The following is a 24717-nucleotide window of genomic DNA, read 5'->3' on the forward strand; positions in this document are numbered from 1 at the left end:
GGGAGGCTGCGGCGGCGCGGGCGGGCGGGCGGCGGGCTCGAGGCTGACGGCTGTGTCCCGCAGAGCCCCTGGAACATCATGATCAAGCACCGGCAGGTGCAGCGGCGCGGCCGGCGCTCCCAGATGACCACCAGGTACGGGCGGGCTGGGCCCCGTGGGGGCGGGCTGCCCAGCGGTGGGGCCGGGCCGGGCCTGGAGGGAGCGAAGTGGGGCGGCCGGGCCGAGGAAGGGGAGCGGAGCGGGCTTGGGCCAGGCCGGTGCCTGCACCTCGCCTGACTTCCCATCTGCTCCCACAGCTTCACTGACCCGGTCGTGTCTATGGACCTGCTGCGAGCCGTGCTGCAGCCCAGCATCAATGAGGAGATCCGGGGTGTCTTCAATAAGTACATGAAGGTGAGCTGTGCAGGGCACAGCCCCGGCCCCTTGCGGGACTGGGAGCCAGAGTCCAGCTCCAGTCGCCATGTGGGTGCAGCAGGGGAGCTGGGCGCTGCACCCTGCCAAACTTCACCTGGCTGCTGACACCCTGCTGCTCCTTCCCCAGTTTTTCCAGAAGGCAGCACTCAATGTGCGTGACAACGTTGGGGAGGAGGTGGACCCAGAGCAGCTCATCCAGGAGACGTGTCGGAGCTGCCTGGAGCAGGTGGGCACCAGCACACATGAAAGTGCTCTCAAACTGTAGCTGGGACAAGGCTTGGGGGAAGATATACCCAAATCTTTAGAGCCTGTAGTGGCCAGCTGTCAACAAAGAGTTTGATCCCTAGATGTGGCCTTTACACTTCATATGGCCTGGGGCTTTCCCATCAGCACAGATGCCTTTGCACACAGATCCTCTATCACAGGGTGAAGCAGGGGTTGCTGGCAGTTCCCCTTTGCACCCAGAATCAGGTAACCTTCCTTCTCTTCCTGCAGGCCAAGCTGCTGTTCTCAGATGGCAAAAAGGTTGTGTCCAGGTTACCCCATGAGCAGATGGGACCAAAGGTAAAAGTTGTTATTGTTCCCGGAGGATTAAATGATCTCTTAGAGCTGGGAGGAATAGAATGAAGGGGTTGGAATTATCCATTAGCTGCGCAAGTGGGGCGGTGGAGCTGGGGAACGTTAGTCTTGTGGGGAGAAGACCCAGGTCCCAGGCATAGCATGAGTGCTTCACACTGATATGGGGTGGCTACAGTGTTTCTCTGTGCCCTTGTGCTCTCAGCCTTGAGTCAGCAAATGAGAGCTGTGGGCTGCATGTGTGGGGCCCTGCCTGACTGGGCTGGGAGAAGGGCTCGTCTCCATCCTCCCGCCATTCCTCTTCCAGCGTGCCCGACAGATGGATGAGGAATTGAATCGTCGAGGAAGCCCCCTTCCCAAAAAGGTAGGAGGGTTTTCCACATGAGGGTTTTTATGTTTTGGGAGACCTGTTCCTTGCGCCTGGTTATTACCACAGTATAAGCGTGTGCAAGTGTGAATGGTTTTTGTGAAGGCTCAGAGGTGCTTGCTCTTATGCTGGTGTTGTGCTCATGGTAAAAGAGCTGCTTCCGTAGGAGGGAATAGAGAATCAAAAGGGTCCTCTCTATCTGCACAACTGAATGACTGAAGGATTTCTTCCATGCAGAGAAAAGGACGGCCTCCAGGACAGAGCCTGTCGAACGATCGTGGGGTCTCAGGCATGTCTGCGTGAGTATGGGCCTTGAGCTGCTGCGCGTGCTTCAGGGGCAGTGGGAAGCAAAACCAGCTGAAGTAAGGGGCACCAAAACCTGCAGTGTCCTTCCCCCTGCACAAAAGAGAGGTGCAGGGAGAGATGCCAGAGGGCAAGAGAGTTTTGGCTGAGGTTGAGCTGCAGGAGGCAAAGGCCTTCCAGGAAACAGTTTTCAGCAGGGCCACAGGATGCACAGAACCAGGTGGATGATTCAGTGAACTATGTGTGACACAGATGGTAGCAGGCAACACAGCAGAGGTGGAGGTCCAGAGCTGGGTGGAAGGTGTGAGAGGGTGGATCTGGAAGGGTTCAAGCTCAGATTCCTGCCATTGGGAGCTTGTGGTGTCTGTCTGCATTGGTCTTTCTAAGACCTATTCTTACTTCTCTTTCCTTCAGGTGGAAGCTCAAAGTCTCTGAGCCTGTGAGAAGGGATGGACCAAAGGTATTGGCTGGCTGATGCTCCTGGGCTCACCCTCTCCTCCCTTCACTTCCACAAGCAGAGCCTTGCCTGCAGCGGCAGCACAGGACAGTCCTAGGTTGTGCCCTCCCCTGCTGGGTCTCTACAGTGCCTGGAAGTCTTTGCTTGCTTTCTCCAGACACTGTAGCTCTGTGGTGTGGTACAGCCATTCGGAGACATGGGGAAAGCCTTAGTAGTAGCCAGGAGGATCCCACAGGTGTTTCCCACAAGGGAAACAGCTTAGATCAGCCCAAGGTGATGCAGTTTCCTTCCTCTGTGGCAATCCAGAGGTTTGTGGCTACCTCCCTCCCTCCCAAGCCAGGGGGCAGTTCTTAGGTTCCCCATCAGAGAGCTGAGGCTCGTGGAGCATTGGCTGGCACCAGCTTCATTTCTAATGTTGCCCCTTTTCCAATTGCTCTGTAGTGGGATCCATCCCGACTGACTGACACCACAACCTTTGTGCTGGGATCTCGAGCAAACAAGTAAGGAATGGCCCTGTTGATGGAGGGTGGTGTCTCCCAGGCAGGAGCCCGTAAGACTCCTCCCATCACTTCAATTCTCTGCCTCAAAAGCAGTAGGAAGGGCTGGGGCCTGGGGAGGAGAGGAGGTGCCCCGTGCTGCCGCAGGGCCCCTCTGCCCCAGTGTGACACCCCCTTGTGTTCCTTTTTCAGAGCTCTCGGGATGGGAGGAACAAGAGGGCGACTCTACATCAAGCATCCCCACCTCTTTAAGGTCAGATACCACAACAGGATGCCTCCTCCTTCGGGGTTTGCTCAGATGCAGTTTGTGATGGGAACTGGGAGCGTGTGCTTTGGCTCGCTTGTTTTTTCCTCCCCATGCCCCATTGGTTGTCTTAGAGCACGTACACACAATATGGCCAGCACACTGAAACATAAGTTAATGGTAGTACAGCCTCTCAGGTGCTGGTTTTGCCCAGAGTCAGGGTTTTATTTGAGAGGAGAGCAGGCAGGGCTACGCCCTCCCTCTGGGAGCCCCCCAACACTACGCTGTGGTGGTGAGGTGCTGGCAGCGGAACACTGGAGTGGGCTGTGCCCCACAGGAGGGTGGTCCAAGTGGGAGGTCTGTGTCCTGTGTTCAGCCAGGTCCTTGCTGCTTTATTGCAGTACGCAGCCGACCCGCAGGATAAGCAATGGCTGGCAGAGCAGCAGCACATGAGGGCCACTGGGGGCAAGATGGTGAGTACGCCCGGGCTTGTGCCCGCTGCAGCCCTAGAACTGTGCGGAAACCCGCTCAGGACGGACAGGGGCGGAGGAGCAGAGAGGCAGGCAGCACGCCACGGGCAGGGCCATGTGGCAGGACAGGCAGAGGCAGGGCTCGGGCACCTCGGCCAAGAGATGTTTGCTGCTCCCGGGGCTTGGGCAGGCGCAAGTGCCAGGAACGCAGGGTCGGGGCGGTAGAGCTGCCGTGCGGGCACCACAGGCCCCAGCAGAAGCACAGCGCGTGTCTCGCCTTGCTGCAGGCCTACCTCCTGCTGGAAGAGGACATCCGCGACTTGGCGGCCACTGACGACTACAGGTGAGGCCCTGGGCCCTGCACACGGTGGGGTCACCTGGATGGGTCCCCATGGCGGGGACCCAGTGAGACCTTACCTGCCCCAAGAGCCTGTGACCCGCGCTAACCCCGCTCTCCCTCAGGGACTCTGTGGACCTGCGGCTGGAGGAGCTGAAGCCCTTCGTCCCACCTGCCTGGATGACGGAGAAGATGCAGAAGTACATGGAGACACTTCGTAATGGGGGGGACCTACCGCCGCCTCCTGAGATCCCCCCCGAGGCCCCTCCTGAGGGTCCTCCCGAAGGCCATCCCGAGCCCTCTGACCCGCCCCCGGCCCCGCAATAAAAGCCGCTGCTTCGCACCCGTCTCCGCGCCTGCTGAGGAGGATGGGAGGGCTGCCCCTTTAAAATCGCGCTGGGACTGGGGGAGCGGGGAACTTCTGCGCCTGCGCCGTCCCGCCTCTTCCGGGTCCACCCGCCGTTTCTGTGGCAGCCGCATTCTCGGCGACGGCCGATTGGTTGGCTAAAGCGGAACTGCGCGCTGATTGGTGGAGGCGTCGCGAGTTTGAAACATTCAAACGGAGTGCGGGAGCGGGCCGGAACGGAAGGCAGAGGAAGCGGGGCCGGGACCCGGGATCGTGTGCGAGCCGCGCCGGGAGCAGGCCGAGCCGAGTCCAGCCCAGCAAAGCGCTGCGCGTGAGCCCGAGGAAGCGCCCCAGGACCGCCATGGCCTCGCAGAACGCCGACCCCGCCGCCGTGCCCAGCGCCGCCGCCCGCAAAGGGGCTGAGGCGGGGGCCACGGCCGCCCGCGGCTCTGTGGGAAAGAGGTGAGGCCGGGCCGGGCCGGGGGGTCGAGGGGGTTGGGCCGCCCTGCCCGTGGTTGCCGGTGCGGCCCGTAACGCGCTGTCCCCGCAGGCTGCAGCAGGAGCTGGTGGCGCTGATGGTGAGTGGGGCCGGGGCCGGGGCCGGGGGCGGCGGGTTGGGCCGGGCCGGGCCGGTCCAGCGCTGATGGCGCTGCCTCGCAGATGTCCGGCGACAAAGGCATCTCCGCCTTCCCCGAGTCCGACAACCTCTTCCGCTGGATCGGCACCATTGACGGCGCGGCGGGCACGGTGAGAACCCGCACGGCACCGCACGACGCGGGCCCCCCTCCCGATTCCCCACCCCGCTAACTGCCGCCCACAGGCCTACGAGGAGCTGCGCTATAAACTGTCCCTGGAGTTCCCCAGCGGATACCCCTACACCGCGCCCACGGTGCGCTTCCTCACACCCTGCTACCACCCCAACGTGGACGCGCAGGGCAACATCTGCCTCGACATCCTGAAGGAGAAGTGGTCGGCGCTGTATGACGTGCGCACCATCCTGCTGTCCATCCAGAGCCTGCTGGCGGGTGAGTGTGCTGAGCATGGGGGCTGCGGACACCTCTGGCACCCCTGACCCTGCCCTTGTCCTTGCCCCCAGAGCCCAACATTGACAGCCCACTGAACACGCACGCTGCTGAGCTGTGGAAGAACCAGGCTGGTGAGTGCCCCAAGGGTCCCCCTCGAGCTGCGGCAGTGGCACAGCCCCGGCCCTGCTGCCCCAAACTCAGCCTGCACCCCCTCTCCCCACAGCCTACAAGAAGTACCTGCGGGAGATGTACGGCAAGCAGGCTAAGAGCCAGGAGACCTGACCCCCACCGCACCACCCCCTTGCCCCTGTCTGCTGCGCCTTTCTGTATTATAGACTGTTTTTAACTTAATTTTTGAGTGCGAGCTAACGTTAATGTATAAATAAATGCATGTCTATAACTTCTTCTGTCTGCTTACATGCATTGCACAGCTGGGCTACCTTCAGAGCTGTGGGGGGGGGGCTAAGGGGCAGGTGGGGGGGATGGAGGGACGCAAACACACATTGGGTAATGCGGGCTTTATTACTGCCCTGCAGGAGGCAGCTCCCGGGGCCCAAGGGGCACGTGGTGTCCCATCCTCCTGAGCCGAGCCAGCCCTGCACCTCCTTGCCCCCAGCTCACAGCACCCTGCAGCAGGACCCAGGGCCGGGCCCTGGCCCGTGGGACGTGGGGGCTGTGTCCCCTCCCGGCCCCGCCACATGCGTGGCTTCCACCGTCCATAGCGGGATGTTGGCCATGCTCTCCATCTCCGCCAGCATTGCCCTCACCTGCTCCATCTCCTCCTCCAGGCATGGGGGGGCTGGGGGCAGCTCGGGCCCTCCCCCTCGCCGCCCCCCCAGCCCAGTGCGCAGCGGGGTCACACCACCCACCCCCAGGGAGAAGATGCAGCAGAGGTGGTGGGCACAGCGCAGGTCCTGCAGGAAGAGCTCCAGGGCGGAGAGGAAGAGCACCCACAGCCGCTCCAGCTCTCGCCGCTCCTGGGGGCCCGCTGCCTGCCGCAGCCATGCCAGCAGTGCGCTCTGCAGCCCTGCGGAACGGAGATGCTGAGTGGGCTGCAGCCCCTCTGCTCAACTCCCGTGCTGCACGCTGTGCGGACCCTTACCAACACTGAGCTCCCGCACCTCCACGCTCCTCCTGTGCCGCTCCTCACGCAGCTGGGGGCCATCAGCACTGCCCCCCAGCTGCAAAACCAGCTGCCGGTGCCCCGCCGCTGCCTTGCAGAGCGCAGTCTGGGTGGCCGCGCACACCCCCCGTGCCCCACAGCCAGAGGCAGCCCCTCGCCCTGGTGCCATCCTGTGCCACAAGGACTCAGCTTCTTGCTGGCTCCGCAGGGAAGGGATGAGTCCTGAGCCGGGGTGCTGCATAGTGCCAGTCCCGTTGCCCCCGCAGGCACTGGGTGTTCCCTGGGCCCATGAGCCCTGGCGCAGGGCACGTCCTACTCTTGGCACCCCTGTGGCTGTGCTCCTCCCCAACTGCAGAGGCTGCACGGAGACACAGGTCCCCAGGGAGAGCTGGCACAGACCAGGCTGGCTTCTCCAGCATTGCGTTAATCCCTGGGCAGAGGGGTGGCTGCTATCTGGGGAGGGCAGCAGCCTCCCTACTTTTTTTGACAGGATACCCCATCCTTTCCATCAGAACCCAGCAGCAGTGCTGCCCCCTTTTCCCCCCCCCTCTGCCAAAATCCAGCGTGGTCCCACATCCTGCCCAGAGTGAGCAGGAGCAACCTCCCAATACTGCCTGCTGGGACCCTGGGAGGACAGGGCTGCGCTCCCTGCTGCTGCTGTCGTGGGAAGCGAGTGCTTCTGATGGAAACTCTGAGCTCAGCGCTGGCTGGCACCCACCCAGCAGCCCATGGGAACTGCTGCTCGTGCACTCGCAGGTCAGCCTGGCTGGTATGGGGTATGGCATGGCATTGCACGCTTCCCCGTTTCCCCCTTCATGGGGCACAGTGCCACAGCCCCCCCAGGCACTCCCATACTGGCAACTCAGCCTTTCCCCTTTTAATGAGGCTCATCCATAAACCACATCCATCAAAGTCAAGGAAAAGCTCAGCCGCCGGCCGAGGGGCACAAGCTGCTGCAGGGCTCCAGCGGGTGGGCAGCAAGGCCAGGCGATGCAGCGGGACCACTCCTGGACAGAGGAGCGTGGCTGGCTGCCGCAGCCGGCCCAAGGAATGTCTGATCCCTTACTGCACGCCCTCCATCATCTTCAGAAACTCTGCAAGAGAGCGGCACCGTCAGACCCTGCTGTGCCACGCACGCAGCCCAAAGGGGCTGGGCAAGCTGCGGGGCCAGGGCTGCCGCTCACCATCGAAGTCAATGCGGCCATCATTGTTCTTGTCTGAATCCTTCATGAGGTCTTCTATGTCCTCCTCGGTGACGTGCTCCCCGGTGGCCCTCAGAATCTCACCCAGCTCCTCGATGTCGATGAACCCATCAGCATTCCTGCGGGAGAGTAAGGGCCGGATGAGGCCCTGCTCGCCACCAAGGACAGGTGCCAACAGGCACTGCCCCACTCACTTGTCAAAGATGCGGAAGCAGTTGGCCAGCTCCTCCTCAGACTTGCCCTTGGCATCCTCTTTCATCTGGCGCACCATCATCACCAGGAACTCCTCGAAGTCAATGGTGCCGCTGCCTGTGGGGAGGGAGCGTGATGTGGGTCAGGCTGCGCGCCCCAGCCACCCGCCACCCCCATAGAGGCTGCTCACCATCCTCGTCCACCTCCTCAATGATGGCATCCAGCTCCTCCTTGGTGGGGTTCTGGCCCAGCATCCTCATCACTGTGCCCAACTCCTTGGTGCTGATGTCCCCACCACCGTCCGCATCAAACATGTCGAAGGCAGCTTTGAACTCTGCAGGGAAGAGTGGTCAGGGCCAGGGCTCGGGCAATGGGATGGGCCCTGCATGGGCCGGGATGGGGCCCTGCTCCCCTCCCCGCTCACCAGCGATCATCTCCTCGCTGAGGAAGGCCCGGGCCTCCTGCTGCTGGTCCGTCTGTAAGGCACGGGGAGAAGGGGTCAGTGCCTGCCCCACATGCTCCTCCCCTGTCAGCACAGCCCCCGCTCAGGGTCAGCAGCACAAGGGGCTCTGCAGCAGTGTGTGGCGCGGTGCAAAGCCTTGGCCTTCCCAGCACAGCTGCAGAGCCCTCGTCCAGCACAGCCCTGCAGCACGTGGCCATTCCCTGAGCGAGCCAAGGCCCCGAGCAGCCCCTGCAGCTCAGCTGCCCCGAGCCCCATGCAGCCGCCCACTGGGGGTCCATGACGCAGGGGCCGCCATGCTGCCTTGGCATCCCAGGCACGCAGCACTATTTTTGGACTCTCCTCAACTCCCCTTATAGGGAGCAGTGCTCGACGGGCACCTGTTTGCCCCGGATCGAGTTTCTCCTGGAGGCGCAGGCTGTCTGCGGCCTCAGAGGTGTCGCATGACGCAGTGCTCAGCTTTCAGCGCCTTCGCACAGCCCAGCTCCAGCCGGAGCTGCTCGGATGGCCCCATGCACCCATTACCCCCAGGTAGCCGCGCACTCCCTCCCTGGGGCACATCCCATGGGGGTACGCATCCCATAGGGGAATGTATGCCATGGGGAGCATGTCCCGCTGCCCCCATGTCCCTGCTGCCTCCTGCCATGGCCAGCCTGTGAGGATCATCCCTCTGCCATTGCCCCATAGAGATGCCTGGCAGCCCCACACCGCAGTGCCCAACACCTCTGGCCCGGCTGCAGTTTACCCCGGCACCACTGGAGCTCTTACCATTGACGCCATCTCTGCTGCTCTCCTCCCGCAGGGAGTCACCGCCTCCTACACCAGCAGCCCCCAGACACTCCCTGGCTCCCCAATTTGTAGTGTCCCCGTGCCCCCAGCCGTTGGCCTCCAGTCCCAGCAGCCTATCAGCTCCCTGGTGGAACTCCGGCCCCGCTCATTGGCAACGGGCTCATTTTACCTAATTTAGCCAAAGCGTTATTGGCCAAGAGCGGGGGATTAAACGTGGGTCTGAAGCCGGGATAGAAATTCAAGCCCTGCGGGGAGGGATAGGGCATCTTGGCAGGAGCACAGCTCTTTCACCTGCGCCTCCTTGCCCCAGGACAGCTCAGCATGGAGGGGGTTAAAAATAGCCCCAGAGAGCGGCATCCCCCTGACACTGGGGATGGGGCTTCCCCTGCACCGGGCTGGCACTACAGACAGGGCCGGGCAGCACTGCCCACACCACTGCTGACCCCACAGCACAGACTGGGGCAAGCGGGCAGCACTGGGGCCATGCCCACTCCTTCACCCCGCAGTACTCCAGCTGCTCCAGCTGTACCCAAACCACCAGTCCCTCCTTTCATCCCTGGTTTCTGCTCTGGAGGGGCTGAGGCAGAGCTGCAGCCCTCGGCCCCGGACCAGTGCTGGCTGTGAGCGAGGAGCAGGGCCCTGCAGCGGGTCCTGGCTCTGCTGGCAGCCGCTGCCTGGGCCTGGCAGGGGCCAGAAGAGGCACGGCTGCTCCGTGACTCTGGGACAGTGGGAATGATGCCCATGGCCTCCTCAAGGGTGTGGCACAGCGGTGCTTCTGCCAGCCCCGTGGCCCTGGGACCGGCTGGCCAAGTGGCCCATGGCCCGCGGCCTCCGGAAAAGCTCTGGGGCTGCCGCAGGGCTCTCGGTTCCACAGGACCTGTGCTGGGGCAGCTCTGCAGCACCCCACGGCCAGGGCAGCGCAGCACAGCGAGGAGCAAGCACAGAGTGATGGCAGCAGCTGGGCCGGTCCTCGATATTAATAGACATTCCCAAGAAAGCAGCGAGGACGGAGCAGGCACGGTGCTAAATAAGGGCGGTGAGCACCAGGCGCCGGCCGTGGCCGCAGCCCAGGAGCAGGGGCGTGTGGCGAGGCTGGGGAGGGAAGGGGCAGAGGGTGAGGGTGCCGGCATGTCGCAGCACTGGGGCGCTGCGGTGTCGGGGTACCGAGGTGTCAGGGTGCCAGGGCAGCGTGGGCTGGGCACCATCAGGGAGCTGTGCCCAGGGACAAAGCAGGGGCTGTGCGGGCAGCGAAAGACCCGGACCGCGCCGTGCCGAGCCGTGCCATGCCGTGCCGGGACGTGACAGCCCCGCCGCGATCCGGGTTCCCAGCGGAAGGCGGAGCCGCGCAGGGAGGATCCCGGGACGAGCAGCGGCGGAGCGGCCATCGCTCGGCACCGCCCGGCGCGGCGCGGCCCGGCCCGGCACAGCACGGTACGGCCCGGTACGGCGCGGTGAGAGCTCCGGCACCGCCCACACTGCCAGCGGGGCTGCTCCGGGGGGAGCGGGGCTGAGGGGTGGGCCCGGGTCGGGCGGGGCGGAGGGTCCCGGCCGGGAGCGGGGCTGTCCCGGTGCGGGGTCCCGCACTGCCCCCCCGTGCCGGTCCCCGTGTTGGGGCGGCCGGGGCTGACCCGTCGCCGGCAGCCGTGCCGCGGGGATGGCCGCCCGCATCCTGCACCGCCTGCGGCACGCGCTGGGCGCGGACGGCGCCCGGGAGGAGCGGACGCGCGACGGCGTTGAGGCCGAGGACTGCCCCGAGAGCTCGGAGCTGGAGGACGACACCGAGGGGCTGTCCACGCGCCTCAGCGGCACCCTGAGCTTCAGCGGGCACGGGGAGGACGAGGAGGAGGAGGAGGAGGAGGAAGAGGAGGACGGCGGAGGCGAGGAGCTGCCGACGGGGGATGCGGCGCGGGACGGAGGCAGGTGCTGGGACGGGTGCCCTGTGCGCCCGCTGTCCCCGCGCCCGCTGAGCCCTTCTCCCCGCACAGAGTGGGGCCCGGCGGGGCGGCCCGGCGGCCTGCTGACCCGGCAGCTGCAGGAGCTGTGGCGGCGGTCGCGGAGCAGCCTCGTCCCGCAGCGGCTGCTCTTCGAGGTGACCAGCGCCAGCGTGGTCAGCGAGCGCTCCTCCAAGTACGTGGTGAGTGCGCCCGCGGGGCCGCAGCAGCGGGTGAGGGTCCGGGCGGGCGGGCGCTCACTTCTCTCTGTCTCTCCCTGTGCTGCTCTGACGGCGCTGCGGCTCAGATGAGCCTCAGGTAACTACGGCCGCAGCTCCCTCTAGCCGCGTGAAAACCGCCCCGGGGCACCGCGTGCCCATCCCTTCCTCTCCTATGCTGCTGTGCGTTCGGTTCAGCCCCGGCCTCACCGAGGGCCACGTCCCCCACCGCAGCACCTCCCGACCCCCGCTCCCTGCCCACAGCTCTACACCATCTACCTGATCCGCTCCGGGCAGCTGGACAAGGCCCCCGCCGCCATCGCCCGTCGCTACTCAGACTTCGAGCGGCTGAACCGCCGCCTGCGCGGCCGCTTTGGCTGCGACATGGCGGGCATCGCCTTCCCCAGGAAGAGGCTGCGGCGCAACTTCACGGCCGAGACCATCGCCAAGCGGAGCCGAGCCTTCGAGCAGTTCCTGTCCCACCTGCACTCCATCGCCGAGATCCGCCGCTCGCCCGAGTTCCTTGAATTCTTCTTCCTGCAGGACCTGCGCGCCGCCCAGCGCCTCACCTGCACCGGCATGTACCGCGAGGCCCTGGCCACCTGGGCCAACGCCTACCGCCTGCAGGACCGCCTGGGGGTCTGTGGCTCCGGCCGCTTCCTCCTGACGCTGGCTGGGTTGGTTGTCTGCCACCAGGAGCTGGACCAGCTGGGTGAAGCCCACGGCTGCTGCGAGCAGGCGCTGCAGCTGCTGGAGGCCCAGGACAGCCACCCGCTGCTGGGGCCCTTCCTCCAGGCTCACGTCCACCTGGCCTGGAAAGTGGGCAAGGACAAGCGGCAGTCGGAGGCCCGGCTGCAGGGCCTGCAGGAGGCCGGGGTGCCCTTGCAGCAGCAACCCAGCCTGAAGGAGTGTCTGATCAAGGAACCTCTGGAGTGAGGCTGGGGGCCGTGGGGTGCAGGACAGCTCGCGCTCTGGGGCGGGGGAGGGAGCGGTGAAGTTTGAGATGAGGCGCGGAGGCAGAGTGGTGTTGGCACAGCCTGCGTGTGGTGGCTGGGAGCAGGGTTGGCCCCTCTTGGAGCCATCTCTCAGAAATGCACTTTCTGTGTCAGTTTTTCCACCGGTGCTGGGTGCTTGCTGCCCACACTACCTGTCAGGAGCCAGCTGCTCCTTGGGGTTATCGAAACAGACAGGATTTTAGCTGAGACACACTGGCACTGCGTTAAAGGGACAGGAAGGCTTCCGGCCAGGAACTTCCAATAACAGAAAATAAAGAGGACTTTATTTAATAAAGTCTTGGTAGGAGAAAGAACAGGAGCTCCTGCAGTGTCTGTGTAGCTCTACTTCCCCCTGAGGCACCGCACAGGGACACCCACCAGCAGGAAGCCCTTGCATCTCCCAAACCAAGAGGTAGGAACATCCTTGTTCTTCCCTTTTTTTGTGGCTGCTGTGCTCCCCTCTCCAGCCCAGCTCCAAAGAGAAGGCTGAGGTGCGAGTAGCAGCAGCAGCTCACCCGTTAGGGCACGAGGAGGTCAGCAGAAGTGAGAAGGGGAAGCCACGCGGCTGTTGCAGTAGCACTTTCCTCTCCCGTGACCCCGTGTGCTGCAGGGCACAGCCAGCCCCAAGTGCCCTGGTGCTGCCCTCTCCTCCCCTGCCACCAGAAGCTCCCTGAGAATTACACACAGTCACCCAGAGTTGAGGGGACAAACTCCAGGGCACAGAGCTCAGCTGCTCATGTGATACCTTTATTTACAGTGTGTGAAGAGTGGCTCAGCATAGTGCGCCATTACGCTGCACAGCTGGCAATCAACGACAGCAGTAACACTGCAGCCCGTGCAAGTCCACCTCAGCGCTGAGGTGCTGGCACCAATACTTCCCCCGGTGGGACTCAGCCCCTTCTCTTCTGCTGCTCCTTCCGCTGCTGCACGGGGTCCTGCCTCCGCCACAGCCATTCTGGTGCAGGCCTCAGCCCCAGCACATGGAGCTTGGTAGAACTGCTGCTTCTGGCTTCCTTGGCTAGAGTTTACTCTGGTTTGGGTTCTGCTCCACCCGGATGACTCCTTCCTGTGTGCAGGTGACAGCCAGGACTCCATCCCTGCGCCACAGACGCCCGTGGACCAGCCCTCGGCACCCACCTGCAGAGAGTGCTGTGAGACCACGGCCCCCACAGCCCCGCGTGGGTAGCATGAGCCTTTGCCACACAGTGCCCAGGGAACCAGCCAGGACTCACCAGCCCAGGGGCTCTCACACTCATACAGCATCCAGTGGTCAGATCGGAAGGGCGCGTGGAACCACATGGAGTGGTCGAGGGACACCATGAATTTGATGTTGTACTGACGATGGGGCAGCAGGGCTGTGCCCAGAAAGGCATAGTCAGAGATGTAGGCAGCCACGCAGCAGTGCACCTTCATGTCAGTCTCTCCTGCAAAAAGCCAGTGCTGTTTGTTCAGCGCCAGGTGACTGCAGGACATGCTAAGCGACATAAAGCTCCAAGAGCTGTGTGTCCCCAAGGCCAGCTGTCAGCCCTGCAGGACTGAACATGGCCAGTGGGCATTGTCTCACTCCCTGGTCCCCTGTCCTCACTTCAGTCCTGAAATCCCCAGACTTCGCCCAGGCTTAGGGCATAGGAACCACAACCCTCACAGCTCTCTGTCATGAGTGTGAGAGAGCTTGGGCCCCAGCCTTGGACTTGTGTGGCAGCCAGAGGCCCTTCCAGGCAGTACCCACCTATGTAACCTCGGGCTCGCACCCAGAAGAACTGTTTTGGCTCCTGCGGCTCTGTGCAGAATATATCTGGTGGGTTCACAGGTTTGATATCAATCGGCACATCTTCAGCTTGGATCTTGTTGAGATGCTTTCTGTATCTCTCTGCCAAGTTAGGATTCCTTGAGACCAATATGGAGAAGCGATGTCAATGCCCAGTGCCCATGGAAGGCAGCGGTGTCAGCCCAGGGACCCAGGGCCACAAGGGAAAGCAGGAGGGCACAGCTGCTGCCTGCCTCTACTTCCCTTGCAGGTGCACATGGGGACTCCTTGGGTTATCATTGCAATCCTTTCCCATCTGCTTGTGTCCCTGTGCCTCCCTAAGCCCCAGCACAGAGGAGGGAGCCCCCCGAGTGCCCTATCCTCTCCACTCACTGCAGGAACTTCTCAATGAGCTCCTCCTGTGTCAGCAGCTCCTCAGGGGGTGGCACGGTGGGCATGGTGAACTGGTGCTGCACAGGACTCTGCTGGGCCAGCTGGAAGGAGGCCTGACAGATGAAGATTGGCTTCCCATGCTGAATGGCCTTCACAGAGCGCACGGAGAAGCTCCTCCCAGTACGGGTCCGCTCCACCTCGTACAACACCGGCACCTTGGGGTCCCCTGGGTGGATGGGAGCCTTTGGCCGCGGGGCAGCCACGCACCACAGAGCGCCCCTATCTGTGGCGGCGGAAACCTGAGGCCGGGCAAAGGGAGCACTGCTCTGCTGCGGCGGGCACAGAACGGCGGCCCCGGTCCCCGGCCCCCACCCCCAAACCCTGACAGATCCGCCCGCCCAAGCCCGGCGGCCCGGTCCCACCTGCGCGCACGAAGTAGCAGTGCAGCGAGTGCGCCTGGAGGTCACGGCTGACGGCGCGGGCGGCTGCCACCAGGGCCTGGCCCACGATCTGCCCGCCGAAAAGGCGCCGCGTCGCGGGCACCCAGTGGTGCTGGCCCCTGCGGGGAGAACGCGGCGGCGGTCAGCGCGGCGGCGGTCAGCGCGGCGGCGGGGGCGGGAGGGCGGGAGGCCTCAGCACCGCGCACCTGAAGAGGTCGACCTCGAGGCGCTCCAGGTTGAGCACGCTGGTGATCAGCACGCTCCGCAAGTCCCCAGCCGCCGCCAGCCGCTTCAGGCCCGGGCCCGAGTTCGAGCCCGAGCCCGAGCCCGAGCCCGAGCCGGAGCCCCCTACATCTCCCGGCTCCGCCATCCCCACCGCGACCCGGAACCGGCACTGCCCGCAGCCACATCCGGCAGCAGCGCGCAGCAGCAGGAAGTCCCGCCCAGGCGGGGACCGCCAGCTGATTGGGTTCTCGAGTCGTCAATCACTGGACTGGCGGCAGAAAACGCTGCGCTGGTTGGCCGGCCTCCCGCCAGTTGGGAAAGGACGGCTCTGACTGGCCAGACGCCGGGAGGGGCGGTGCCCCACCGAGTTGATAAGGGCGGCGGGCCGCTCTGCTCTCGCTGTCTTCGCTATGGAGCTTGGGGCGTGCTTCCGGACCTACAGGGAGTTCAAGGAGTTCCTCTGCGCCTACCAGCAGGCCTACGGCTCCCGCTATGGCCTGCGCAGCTGCACCTCAGTGCGCTTCCACAACCGGGAGCACGGCACGGCCGTTCGCGAGGATGTGATGTAAGGCGGCCGCCTCCTGGCGTCGTGCAGGCCTTGGCCCGCCGGCAGCAGCATGTGCTGCAGAGCCTCTGAGCCCTCGGGCCTCGCCTGTCCCTGGGCTGAGATCCCACATGCATGTGGCAGGGCCACACCTGCCTCCAGGGAAGGTCACACCAGTAGCGTTGCGGTGCTGGTAGTGTCATGGCCCTGCTGCTGTGAGGCCAAGCTGTGCCTTACACTCACGTGTGCTTTCCATGCTATCCCCTATGCAGCTCTGCTGCCTCGTGGTTGTTGCTCAGCACTGTTCTGCTCTGCCTTTGGTGTTCTCTCTGCACCTTGTAGTGAAAGCTGTAGTCTGATGTTTGAAATGATGCGGTTGTGGCACTGTTAACTATAGCTGCAGCCTTTTTCCACTGAAGTGGTAGCTCATTAAGTGTTGGCATCCAATAGTGTTCCCTGGCTGCTTATAGCCAATGTGTTGGAAAGGATTTTTCAGGATTCCCTTTCATAGTGCTGAGTTCTGCAGGCCTTCACTGTCCCTGCTGGGGCCAGGCCTTGCTCCTTAGGATGTAACTTAATCTCATGTCTCAAAGCCTGCTCCTGCAGATACAGAGAGTTGCAAACATTTTATGTGCATTAAGGGAGTGAAACATGCGGATAGCAGAAACTTTCATCAGTGGATGCTGCTTCTGGCGAGCAGGTATAGAGGCACTGTTGGGAGCAAGAATGGGGCTGCTTCATGGTGCTCGGTGATGGTGACTGTAACTCTTAGTTCCTTTGTTCCCACTGTTTGTGCTTATCCCAAGGTTTCTGAGTAGACCAGCCTTGCACGTCTGATGGATATGTGGGTTTTTTTATGTTCACTAATTGAGTGTAGAGCTGACATGCTAGAGAAGTCAAAACTAAATGTTGAAAAACTAACAGCGTCATTGCTCCCACCATTAACTTTTTCTCAACATTTGCAGGTTCATGCAGGTGAAGTTTGGTTGTACCCGGACTCAAAAGTACAGTAAGAAAAGGAAGCAGCAGCCCAATTTATGTCCAGCTTACTTTGTTTTGCAATATGATGAGGACATAGACCACCTTGTGATCAGTGAACTATGTAGTGACCACATACATGTGGACACAGAGACTCTCCTGTCCGGAAGCATAACCAGAGGAGCCAGCACCACAGCAGATGGCAGCCCTGCAGTCAAGCTGCGCAGGCAGCAGGCAGGTGGGACTGAAAGCTCCAGTGTGGTGAATGAGAACTTGCCTGAAGCTGAGCAACTTGTGGATGAAGCATCCGCCCTGTGCAGGGTTTCTGTGCTCTCAGAGGCAGGGAAGGAAAATGACTTTGCCTCAGCAGCAGCCAGAGTCACTGAAGTAGTGAAAAACTGCCTGAATGCAGATAGCGGAGCACTGGCTTCAGTTGATGTAGGCAGTGACCAAGGGCTAGAGAGACTCAATTTCCAGACCAGCAAGATGAAGAGCTTATTTATGAAGTTTCCTGCCAGCCTTCTGCTGCACAGGGTGCAGAGCCAGAGAGGACATGTTCTCTATGTGCTCTTAGTAGAGAGTAAAGAGCGAGTGGGGAAGATCGTGCACTGGTCAGTCCTGAAAGCTGACACAGGACAGAGCATCAGCAAAATGCTGACTGTTTTCAAGGAGTTCAATCCTGAGTGGCAAAAAGTGAAGGTTGTTTTCGTGGACGCGTCCTTTCTTCACAAAGCTGTCCTTCACGAGCTCTTTCCTTCAGCTCAGGTGCTCCTTTCTGTCTACCACACTGTCCGACTGCTTGAGGAGAACGTGAATGCAGCGAAAATGCCATGTTTTGCCAAGTACAAAATGAAGCTGGCCTTGAAGAAAGCAGTATTTTCCACTTCGGCTGACAGTCTGGACGCTCTGTCTCAGATGGTGAAGAACGTGGTTAACCCAGAGCTGTACAACTACCTCCAGGACAACTGGTTCTCCTGTGAGCTGCTGTGGTACATGCATACCAAGAAAGGTCTTCATTCATGCAGTGCACACATTGACAGTCTGGATCTCATTACACACCGGATATCTGCTCTCTTTGGCCAGCACTCCTCCTTGGAGGCAAGTGTTCTCCATTTACTGGAGTGTGCAGACTGTCTCGATTCCAAACTTCTGGAAAGCTCCAGCTGGAGTCCCTCATGCACCAAGGACTGTCAGAGAGGCTTCCAAGAGAAACCTGAAGTGCAGGCGTGTGCTGCCGCAGAACCAGACCCAATTCTTGTCTCACAGGTTCTAACTGAGGGCCCTGAGCCTCCCAGGCAGATGGCGCCCAGCGCAGTGGTGGAGGGGCAGGGCTGCATGCTGGAGGCGCTGCGGGGCAGCTGCACGGCACTGGGCTACCAGCTGTGTGCCAGCGAGTGGGAGGTGGTGCAGATGTCCACGCAGCTGATCAGCGCTGTGCCGGGCGGTGTGGAGGTGAGGCTGCTGGAGGATGCGCACCGGGTGAGTGTCGACTGCTGGAGCTGCAGCTGCTCCTTCCAGCACCGCTACCGCCTGCCCTGCCGCCACGTGCTGGCCGTGCTGCACGCCGACCGCAGGAGTGTGGAGGGCGGCATGGTGGGGCACCGCTGGCAGAGGAAGTACCGGCAGCACACGGTGCCCGCGGAACTGCCGGAGCACGCAGGTACCCGGGTGGAGGCGGAGGGCCGGTGGGACAGGATCCAGGCGCTCAGCAAGGAGCTGGCCAACCTGCTGCTGCAGAGCGACGGGGCGGAGCTGGAGGAGCGCAGCTCCGCGCTCAGAGCCATCGTGAACGCCTGGACGGAGGCAGGCGGGGGCAAGGAGCGCGGTGCGGCGGCGGGCCCGGCCGCGGGCGTGAAGCGGGAGGCGGCGGGGCCGCCGGGATCGGGCGCGTTCCCGTGCGCTGCGGGCGCGGGGCCGCCTTCTCCGCACGGGGGCGCTGCGGCGGACGCGCCATGACGTCACGGCGCGCCCGCCGCTGATTGGTCGCGTCGCCGGGGGCGGGGCGGGGCGGCCATGGCGGAGGGCGCGGGACGCGGCTCGCTGGTGTCTTACGAGCTGGACGCCGAGGGCCGCATGGCCTCCGTCAGCTTCCAGAGCGCCGCGATGGGCGCGCTGTTCGCCCGCTTCCCCCAGGCCCTGCTGGTGCACCGAGCCTGCGCCCCGAGCGGGCGGGCGCTGTACATCTTTCTGGCGGACGGGCCGGGCCTGGCGGTGCGCGGGGCCGCGGGCAGGGTGGTGCACCTCGCCGTGCCCCGCAGCGAGTCGGCACGCGGCCTGGCCCGCATGTGCGAGGCCTTCCAGGCCTTCAACCTCGCCTGGCAGCGCACCCGCGTGCTGCTGGTGGGCCCCGACCTCCCCGAACCCGTGGCGCTGGGCCAGGCCTTCCCAGCGGCCGAGGTGCGCCTCTCGGCCTTCCATGTATGCAAGCACCTGCAGGAGCAGATCCACCGGCTGGGCCTGGAGCGCCAGGCCGAGCAGCTGCTCCTCAGCACCCTGCACAGCACCATGTGCACGGCCACGGAGAGCAAGCGCAGGGAGATGCACCGCATCCTGAGTGAGACGGTACCGCCAGACCTGCTGCCACGCTTCCACGCTCACTGGCTGCTGACCGACAAGATCTGGGCCACGCATGGGGAGAGGAGCTGCAAGAAGAGCAGTGACTATTTTAAGGAGCTGGAGACCGTCACCCAGGGCTTAAGCCAGGTTTTCAGTGCTGAGCTCTTCCTGGAGACTTGCATTGCCTCCTTAGCAAAGTACTGCCAGAAGTGTGTTTCTGAGAGCCCTCTCGGTGACGCTGTGTGCTCTGCTGCCTGTCCTGATCACCGTGCAGCTTCCCGAAGCCCACCCGTTTCGAGTTGCCCTCTCCAGCCCCTGGCAACCTGTCAGGATCAGTCATCCCAGTGCTCTGTCCAGGACTCTCCCATGGCTACAGCAGCTCCTCAACTCCCAGTGGCCCTGCGCAGCCACCCTGCGCCTCCCCAGCCTCTCCTCCAGAGCGAGTCTGTGAGCACTTGCTCCTTGTTCATTCCTTCATCTCCTGCCATTAAAGTGGAGGCCACAGAACACCCAGAGGGGGACAGCGATGAGGAGATGAGGCAAAGGGCCGAAGAACATATCGTGCGGTCTTTGTGCAATATTTGCACAGACTCTGCTGCCAGGCTGTGCCTGAGCGAGCTCGCGGTGGTTCAGAAGTCTGTACAGCTGATAGGCACCAGTGCGGATGCTGTCAATGTGCAGATCCTTGAAGATGCTCACAAAGTGACTCAGGAGGGGCTGGGTCACTGCACGTGCCACTTCAACCAGACGTTCCAGTTGCCCTGCCGGCACATCCAGGCTGTGCTGAACTCCGAGAGAAAGACCCTTCAGCCTGAGATGCTGGGGAAGCGGTGGCAGAAGGGAAATGACATCACCCAGGGCAGGCAAGACAGCGCTGACTACCTCCTGGAGGACCTGGAGAGCCCTTGGGATGAGTCTCGGGACAAATTCCTGGCTGTGTCCTCGCTCACAGCAGAGATCAGCCGGCTCCTCGCCTGCTGCAGCACAGAGGAGTTTGAGCGCCGGTGCTGCACGCTGCGAGCGCTGGCTGACAGCTGGATCGGGCCCTACATGCGGGTGAAACTCTAGGACGGGACAGGGAGCCAGGCGTGAGGCTGGCACTGCTCGTAGCTCTGCCACATCCCTCCTGCTTTCATTGCTCCCCTTGGGAGTTAGGGTGGAAGGAGCTGGCTGGGCCGCTTCGTGAGTGAACATCCACTCCTGCATGGGGGAGCTGTGGAGCTGGTTTACAAATTCCCAACTGGACTGTAATGGGTAACAAGCTGCTGACCTAACAAGCAGGAAATGCATGGAGTGAGCCGAGGGTGGTGTGGGGTAGGAAGTGATGGTATAATAATGTGATAGAATTATTTGATCTTTGGCCAGCACCTTCAGGTCCTTCCAGCATCCGGCTGGGAGGGTATTGTGCAACAAAGCCAATAAAGGGGCCTTTGTCACTTTGGAGCTGAGTGTATCTCTGAGGCCGTCCTTCCCTGCGGGGGGAGGCAGTGAGGCTGCTCACTTGGGCAGGGTTTTTAACACCTTTTCCTGGTTTTCATGTCTAATTTCATTGCCCACTAATTAGGTAAGTGAGCCTATGTGTTAAGGAGCAGCAGAACCTGAGGGTGGCGATCTCTGCTGCTGGCAGTGCTGTGCATGCTGGGGCGTTTGTTTATCTTGCTGTGGCAGCTGCTCTTAATTATTCAGAAAATGGAACCGCCCTCCCTCCTGCCTGCTGGGGGTCACAGCAGTACAAACAATGCTGCTGCGAAGCGCAGAGCAAACGCTTTGAGTGTGTGGGGTGGAGGAGGAAAAAATACTAAGAGGAACAAACACATGTTCACCCCAGCCTGCAGAAGCTGTCAAGCTGCCAGCCCCCCTCCAGCCCCTTGGCTGTGTTGGGGCACGGCAGGCTGAGTCCTGTGGGATGTGCTGGGGACATCTGGGGAGGAGCAGCACGCACCGCAGACCTCTCTTGACCGCTGTAATTCATTAGTGCCCTGTTTCCCACGGTTGGTGCTTCAGTAACACTTCGATTTTAGAGTTGGCCTGTTGAAGTAGAACTGCTGTGTGGTCGGGGATTTCCTCTCGTTTGAGGGTTTTGTCGTGTTATCTGATAATATCGAATCCCTCTAAATATAGTATAGCATTTCTTAGGACACCTTTCTGTAAGCTTAGAGCCATGTGTTCTGGCTGCTCCTGGAGCAGGGAAACACAGCACAGGCGCACGGTGAGCCAAGGTTGGGACCAGGGGCTGCAGTGGGGCTGCCAGACCTCCCCCAGCTTGCTGTGACCGGCTTCATGGCCATAGGCATGTGCATGAGGAGCAGCCACTGCTGTAGCTGTAGCCTGCACGTGGTGCGTGGACAGCAGTCCGATCCTTCCGCCTCTTCACAGAGAGCACAGGAAATAAGTCATCCCATTCTCAGTAAACATGTTTCCCAATAGTGAAACTGCGTGGCTGGGACAGGGCCCAGCTGCAATTTACCTTCCACGTGAGCAGGGAGTCCTGCAGCCCTTTCTGAGGGCCCATTGCTGGCAGCACAACCTCCCCAGGCTGCCCTGTCCCTGCTGCAGGATGCTTCCAGCCAGAAAGGAGCCCAGGCTGGGGCTGCGGGTCCTATACTTGCCTCTGGCAGTGCTCTGAACTTGCCGCAGCACTGGGAAGCAGTGCCCCAGCACACGGCATCCCATACGCACAGGCCTCCATCCCGTAGCCCCAGGGCTGTTGCTGGAGGCAGGCAGGCCAGGAGGACGTGCAGGCTTCATTCCTGGGCTCTGTGCACCGGCACCACGCAGCAAGCTCAGGTTGTGGCTTGAAGTGCTTTATTACTTACTCTCTTTCTGTGATACCCTCCAGAGCGGTCACAAGCCCAGTCATACCCGTTAAGTCCCTCTGGCATGCTCTGGGGGGCCAGGGGCCATGCTGGGCCATGCAGCGCCCTCGGTTCTTCACTCGTGTTGGCAGAAGTGCTTCAGCAGGGGGGGTAGATCCAAGCCGTCGATGGCCAGGCGGTGCACAATGTGCTTCTGGATGACCAGCCGGCAGAGCGTCTGCAAGGAGGGGACTGCAAGAGAGCAAACAGAAGGAGCTGGGGTGGCTGGGATGGCTGTGTCAGGAGTGTGGTGTGCAGGGCTCCCCGTAGGCCCCTCGGTTTCGGGCAGCGTTTGGGGAATTTGCTGCTGCGGGCAGCACTCGTCCTCCTTCAGGGCTCTGCTAGGGGAGAGCTTCACCCTGCGGGGTCCTCACGCTCTGCCCAGGCTGGAGCTCCTGGAACAGGCTGAGGCTGCAGCCAGGCTGAGCGTGGCAACCCTGCAGTCATGTGCCTACGCAGTGTGTTACTGTGGTGTTCTGCATTTGTTTTCTCTTGGGGCTGCCACATGGTTCCCCCAGAGGCCCGCGTGCCCACATAATGTTCCTTTCATCCTCGTCCCCTCGGTGGCCTGCGACCGCACCACACTGCGCGATCAGCCCCCCCCTGCCGGGGGGACCCACATGATGCTCCTGGGACACAGCTTCCATCGGTCCCCCCTGACCCCTGTGACACACGCTGTGGGTGGATTCCTCCTCTATGAGCTGTGGGAAGCCCCCAGCAGCGTGGGGCGGGGGGGACTGACCGCAGCGTCACGTTGCGGAGCGGGGCCCTGGGTGGTGGCCCAGCTGCTCCGCTCTCACGTGGCTGCCAGCACGAGGCCTCGGGGCAGCGCCAGACAAAGCAGCGCTGTGCCCAGCACGGCCCCGGCCTTGGGCTGCTCCTGGATGTCTGCAGCGCTTATCAAGGGCAAGGGCTTGCAGCCCTGAGCGCTCGGTGAGCAGCAATGCGGCCCCCCCGTGCAGCGTCGCGTTGCCTGCCCTTTGGCTGCAGGGTTTCACTTCACCACTCGCACCCCAACAAAAGCAGAACTGCACCAAAACTGATTTTTACAAAAAAAAGCCAAGGGAAATGCTGCAGACAGAGCAGCTGCTGAAATCTGCAGACAGAGCAGCTGCTGAAATCTGCAGGCAGCTGGCAGCGGGTTGCTCGCTGCCCCTTGCATTGCTGGCAGGGCCCTCACCTCGCGCTGTCCCCTGCTGCGTGCTGCCTGGAGCCCTTGCTGCTTCCCCCCCCCACTGCTTCCATCCGGCACCGAGAATGCCAGACCTCAGCCTTGAGAGGATGAACTTGGGGCTGGGGTTCCCTGTGCAGGAGTCACTCTGCCATGGGTCCTGGTATCTTGTTTGTTTTCTGTCTCTGGCCTTGTGCCCGCTATGCAAAGACCTCATTATCCCCCAATTATGTAAAGCACAGGTGGCACGGCAGCGTGATGGTGGCTCGGCCACCGGCACCCAGGCACTATTTCTTCTTCTGGTTCACATCTCTCATCATCCTGAGCACGTGCTCATTTTTCCAATATGGTTCTAATTAGCACCTATTAGCTGACTGCTCGCAGGAGCTCGTGGCTGTACGGGGCTGCCCGTCCCAGCCCCACCCTGCCTGGGGACACCTGGATGTTGCCCAATGGCCTCAGCACCAGAGGGGTCAGCCCTGGCTCCCAGCTGCCTGTTGCCCGTGGGGTGAGGCTGGGGCAGTGAGCAGTCAACATGGGGCTGGAGGGGGACCTTGGGCTGGGTCGAGCCAGTGCTGGAGCTGCTGCCAGCTCCACAGTGATGAGTGCAGGAGCCAAAACAGATCCCTGCCACCACACAGCTTCCGGGAGGCGCTGCTGCTAGCGGGGCCTCACTGCACTCTATGAGGACTTGGGATGCTCTGCTATGCCCCCCCACCCTGTATCTCTGTGCCCCCCATCCCGTCCCGCTCAGATGCTGCCCACCAGCCCACAGGGTCACCGTGCAGATACCCACAGCCGTATTCCACCTGGATCACACGGACGCTCTTGGTGGAGGCGAAGACGTCAACCACAGCGTAGAGCGGCCGCGCCGTGGGCAGGCTCCGGGCGCTCGGCCCCATGTCCTCGCCGTTGATGACGATGTGCATGTCGGCGGTGCCGTCGGGCCGCGGGGCGTACAGCACGCCGATGCGGCTGCGCAGGGCGGTGGGTGGCAGCACGTTGGTGCGGTACAGCTCGTCCAGGAGGTGGCTGTAGCGCCCGGGGCGGCTGCGCCCCACCAGTTTGTCGCGGGGGATCCTCACGCCCTCGATGCGCAGCTCGGGCTCCCAGAGCGGTGCAGGGGCCGGGGCCGGCTCCTCCTGCCCGTCAGCCGACACGCGGTTGTGGCTGCGGGTGATGGCGAACACCCAGGTGTCCCCCAGGCTGACCAGGTCAGGCAGCGAGTACTCGGGCACGGTGCCCAGGCTCTGCGGGTCGTGCGCCGTCAGCCCCACGCGCAGGTGCCCGCACCAGCCCAGCTCTTTCTCCTCGATCTCCACCAGGAAGATCTGCCCGGGTGCCAGCGGCTCGTGGCTGAAGCACAGCGCGTTGGCGAAGCTCTCGACCCGCGTGGCCCGTGTGCGCGAGGCGTCCAGGCGCACATTGGCGCCGTGCACGCGGTGGAAGCGGGTAGGAGGGTGTCCCCGGGCCGCCATGGCCGCGCCGCTATTTTTAACCGAGCGGCGCCGGGCAGCTGCTGGCAGGCGGCGGCTGGGGCCGGTCCTAGCGCACGGGGCCCCGCGGGAGGGCGGCGGCGCGGGGTCTCCGGTGCTGCCCACGGGGCTGTGCGGGACGGGGCCGTACAGGGACTGGGCGGTGGGCTCCCCGCTGCTCCCCGCACCCTGCCCTATGTCGGGGACCCCCCGCGCCGGGCGCCCTCCCCGTGCCCGCTCGCAACGCCCCGCGGTGTCAGCGAGGGGCAGGGGTGTGCGGGGCACTGCGACAGCCCCGGGGCCGTGTGGGCCCACGCACGCGGTCCATGCCCGGGCGGTGCAGCCGCCACGCGTGAGCGTGCTGCGTGGCCCGGGCGGCCGGTTCGT

General features: G+C 62.8%; 8 protein-coding genes across 11 annotated transcripts in view; 5 read left to right on the forward strand and 3 right to left on the reverse strand.

Moving 5' to 3' along the window:
- The window catches only part of DNTTIP1 (deoxynucleotidyltransferase terminal interacting protein 1), a 15164-nt gene extending 11156 nt beyond the window's left edge, over positions 1 to 4008 (forward strand). The window contains exons 3-13 of the mRNA XM_021416954.1: positions 64 to 134; positions 297 to 393; positions 542 to 640; positions 910 to 978; positions 1595 to 1656; positions 2075 to 2120; positions 2559 to 2617; positions 2807 to 2867; positions 3260 to 3331; positions 3616 to 3671; positions 3791 to 4008. Of these exons, the coding sequence (XP_021272629.1) occupies positions 79 to 134; positions 297 to 393; positions 542 to 640; positions 910 to 978; positions 1595 to 1656; positions 2075 to 2120; positions 2559 to 2617; positions 2807 to 2867; positions 3260 to 3331; positions 3616 to 3671; positions 3791 to 3992 (879 nt within the window). The 5' untranslated portion in view covers positions 64 to 78 and the 3' untranslated portion in view covers positions 3993 to 4008. The remainder of the gene's footprint in view (positions 1 to 63; positions 135 to 296; positions 394 to 541; positions 641 to 909; positions 979 to 1594; positions 1657 to 2074; positions 2121 to 2558; positions 2618 to 2806; positions 2868 to 3259; positions 3332 to 3615; positions 3672 to 3790) is intronic.
- Positions 4146 to 5440, forward strand: UBE2C (ubiquitin conjugating enzyme E2 C). Its single transcript, XM_021416958.1, has 6 exons — positions 4146 to 4473; positions 4562 to 4589; positions 4672 to 4758; positions 4832 to 5036; positions 5108 to 5167; positions 5260 to 5440. The coding sequence occupies exons 1-6, from the start codon at positions 4373 to 4375 to the stop codon at positions 5316 to 5318; spliced, it is 540 nt and encodes a 179-aa protein (XP_021272633.1). The 5' UTR covers positions 4146 to 4372; the 3' UTR covers positions 5319 to 5440.
- Positions 7038 to 9569, reverse strand: TNNC2 (troponin C2, fast skeletal type). Its single transcript, XM_021416959.1, has 6 exons — positions 8782 to 9569; positions 7978 to 8029; positions 7744 to 7887; positions 7556 to 7670; positions 7344 to 7480; positions 7038 to 7253 (listed from the first exon to the last, which is right to left on the reverse strand). Exons 1-6 carry the CDS (start codon positions 8791 to 8793, stop codon positions 7222 to 7224), a joined length of 492 nt encoding a protein of 163 aa, XP_021272634.1. The 5' UTR covers positions 8794 to 9569; the 3' UTR covers positions 7038 to 7221.
- On the forward strand, positions 9930 to 12265 carry SNX21 (sorting nexin family member 21). Of its 3 annotated transcripts, XM_021416951.1 has the most exons (4): positions 9930 to 10243; positions 10444 to 10718; positions 10788 to 10936; positions 11216 to 12265. In XM_021416951.1, the coding sequence occupies exons 1-4, from the start codon at positions 10086 to 10088 to the stop codon at positions 11885 to 11887; spliced, it is 1254 nt and encodes a 417-aa protein (XP_021272626.1). In that variant the 5' UTR covers positions 9930 to 10085; the 3' UTR covers positions 11888 to 12265. The 3 variants fall into 3 exon arrangements, with proteins under 3 accessions (XP_021272626.1, XP_021272625.1, XP_021272627.1); XM_021416950.1 differs by having other exon boundaries at positions 10444 to 10936; XM_021416952.1 differs by having other exon boundaries at positions 10141 to 10233; positions 10444 to 10936.
- ACOT8 (acyl-CoA thioesterase 8) lies at positions 12673 to 15156 on the reverse strand (the record flags this gene model as incomplete). Its single annotated transcript, XM_021416998.1, is given in 7 exon segments — positions 12673 to 13083; positions 13179 to 13370; positions 13676 to 13833; positions 14087 to 14312; positions 14509 to 14645; positions 14733 to 14979; positions 14982 to 15156. Coding segments are annotated over 7 exon segments (1254 nt in total), but the record flags the coding sequence as incomplete, so codon positions are not given.
- Positions 15082 to 18244, forward strand: ZSWIM3 (zinc finger SWIM-type containing 3). Of its 2 annotated transcripts, none has more exons than XM_021416942.1 (2): positions 15082 to 15316; positions 16261 to 18244. In XM_021416942.1, the coding sequence occupies exons 1-2, from the start codon at positions 15162 to 15164 to the stop codon at positions 18227 to 18229; spliced, it is 2124 nt and encodes a 707-aa protein (XP_021272617.1). In that variant the 5' UTR covers positions 15082 to 15161; the 3' UTR covers positions 18230 to 18244. The 2 variants fall into 2 exon arrangements, with proteins under 2 accessions (XP_021272617.1, XP_021272618.1); XM_021416943.1 differs by having other exon boundaries at positions 15174 to 15995.
- Positions 18242 to 20272, forward strand: ZSWIM1 (zinc finger SWIM-type containing 1). Its single transcript, XM_021416944.1, has one exon. The coding sequence runs from the start codon at positions 18287 to 18289 to the stop codon at positions 19895 to 19897; it is 1611 nt and encodes a 536-aa protein (XP_021272619.1). The 5' UTR covers positions 18242 to 18286; the 3' UTR covers positions 19898 to 20272.
- On the reverse strand, positions 20398 to 24655 carry NEURL2 (neuralized E3 ubiquitin protein ligase 2). The gene is made up of 2 exons (XM_021416957.1): positions 23652 to 24655; positions 20398 to 21876 (listed from the first exon to the last, which is right to left on the reverse strand). The coding sequence occupies exons 1-2, from the start codon at positions 24331 to 24333 to the stop codon at positions 21761 to 21763; spliced, it is 798 nt and encodes a 265-aa protein (XP_021272632.1). The 5' UTR covers positions 24334 to 24655; the 3' UTR covers positions 20398 to 21760.

Source organism: Numida meleagris, chromosome 19, assembly GCF_002078875.1.
Source record: "Numida meleagris isolate 19003 breed g44 Domestic line chromosome 19, NumMel1.0, whole genome shotgun sequence".
Lineage (NCBI taxonomy): Eukaryota > Metazoa > Chordata > Aves > Galliformes > Numididae > Numida > Numida meleagris.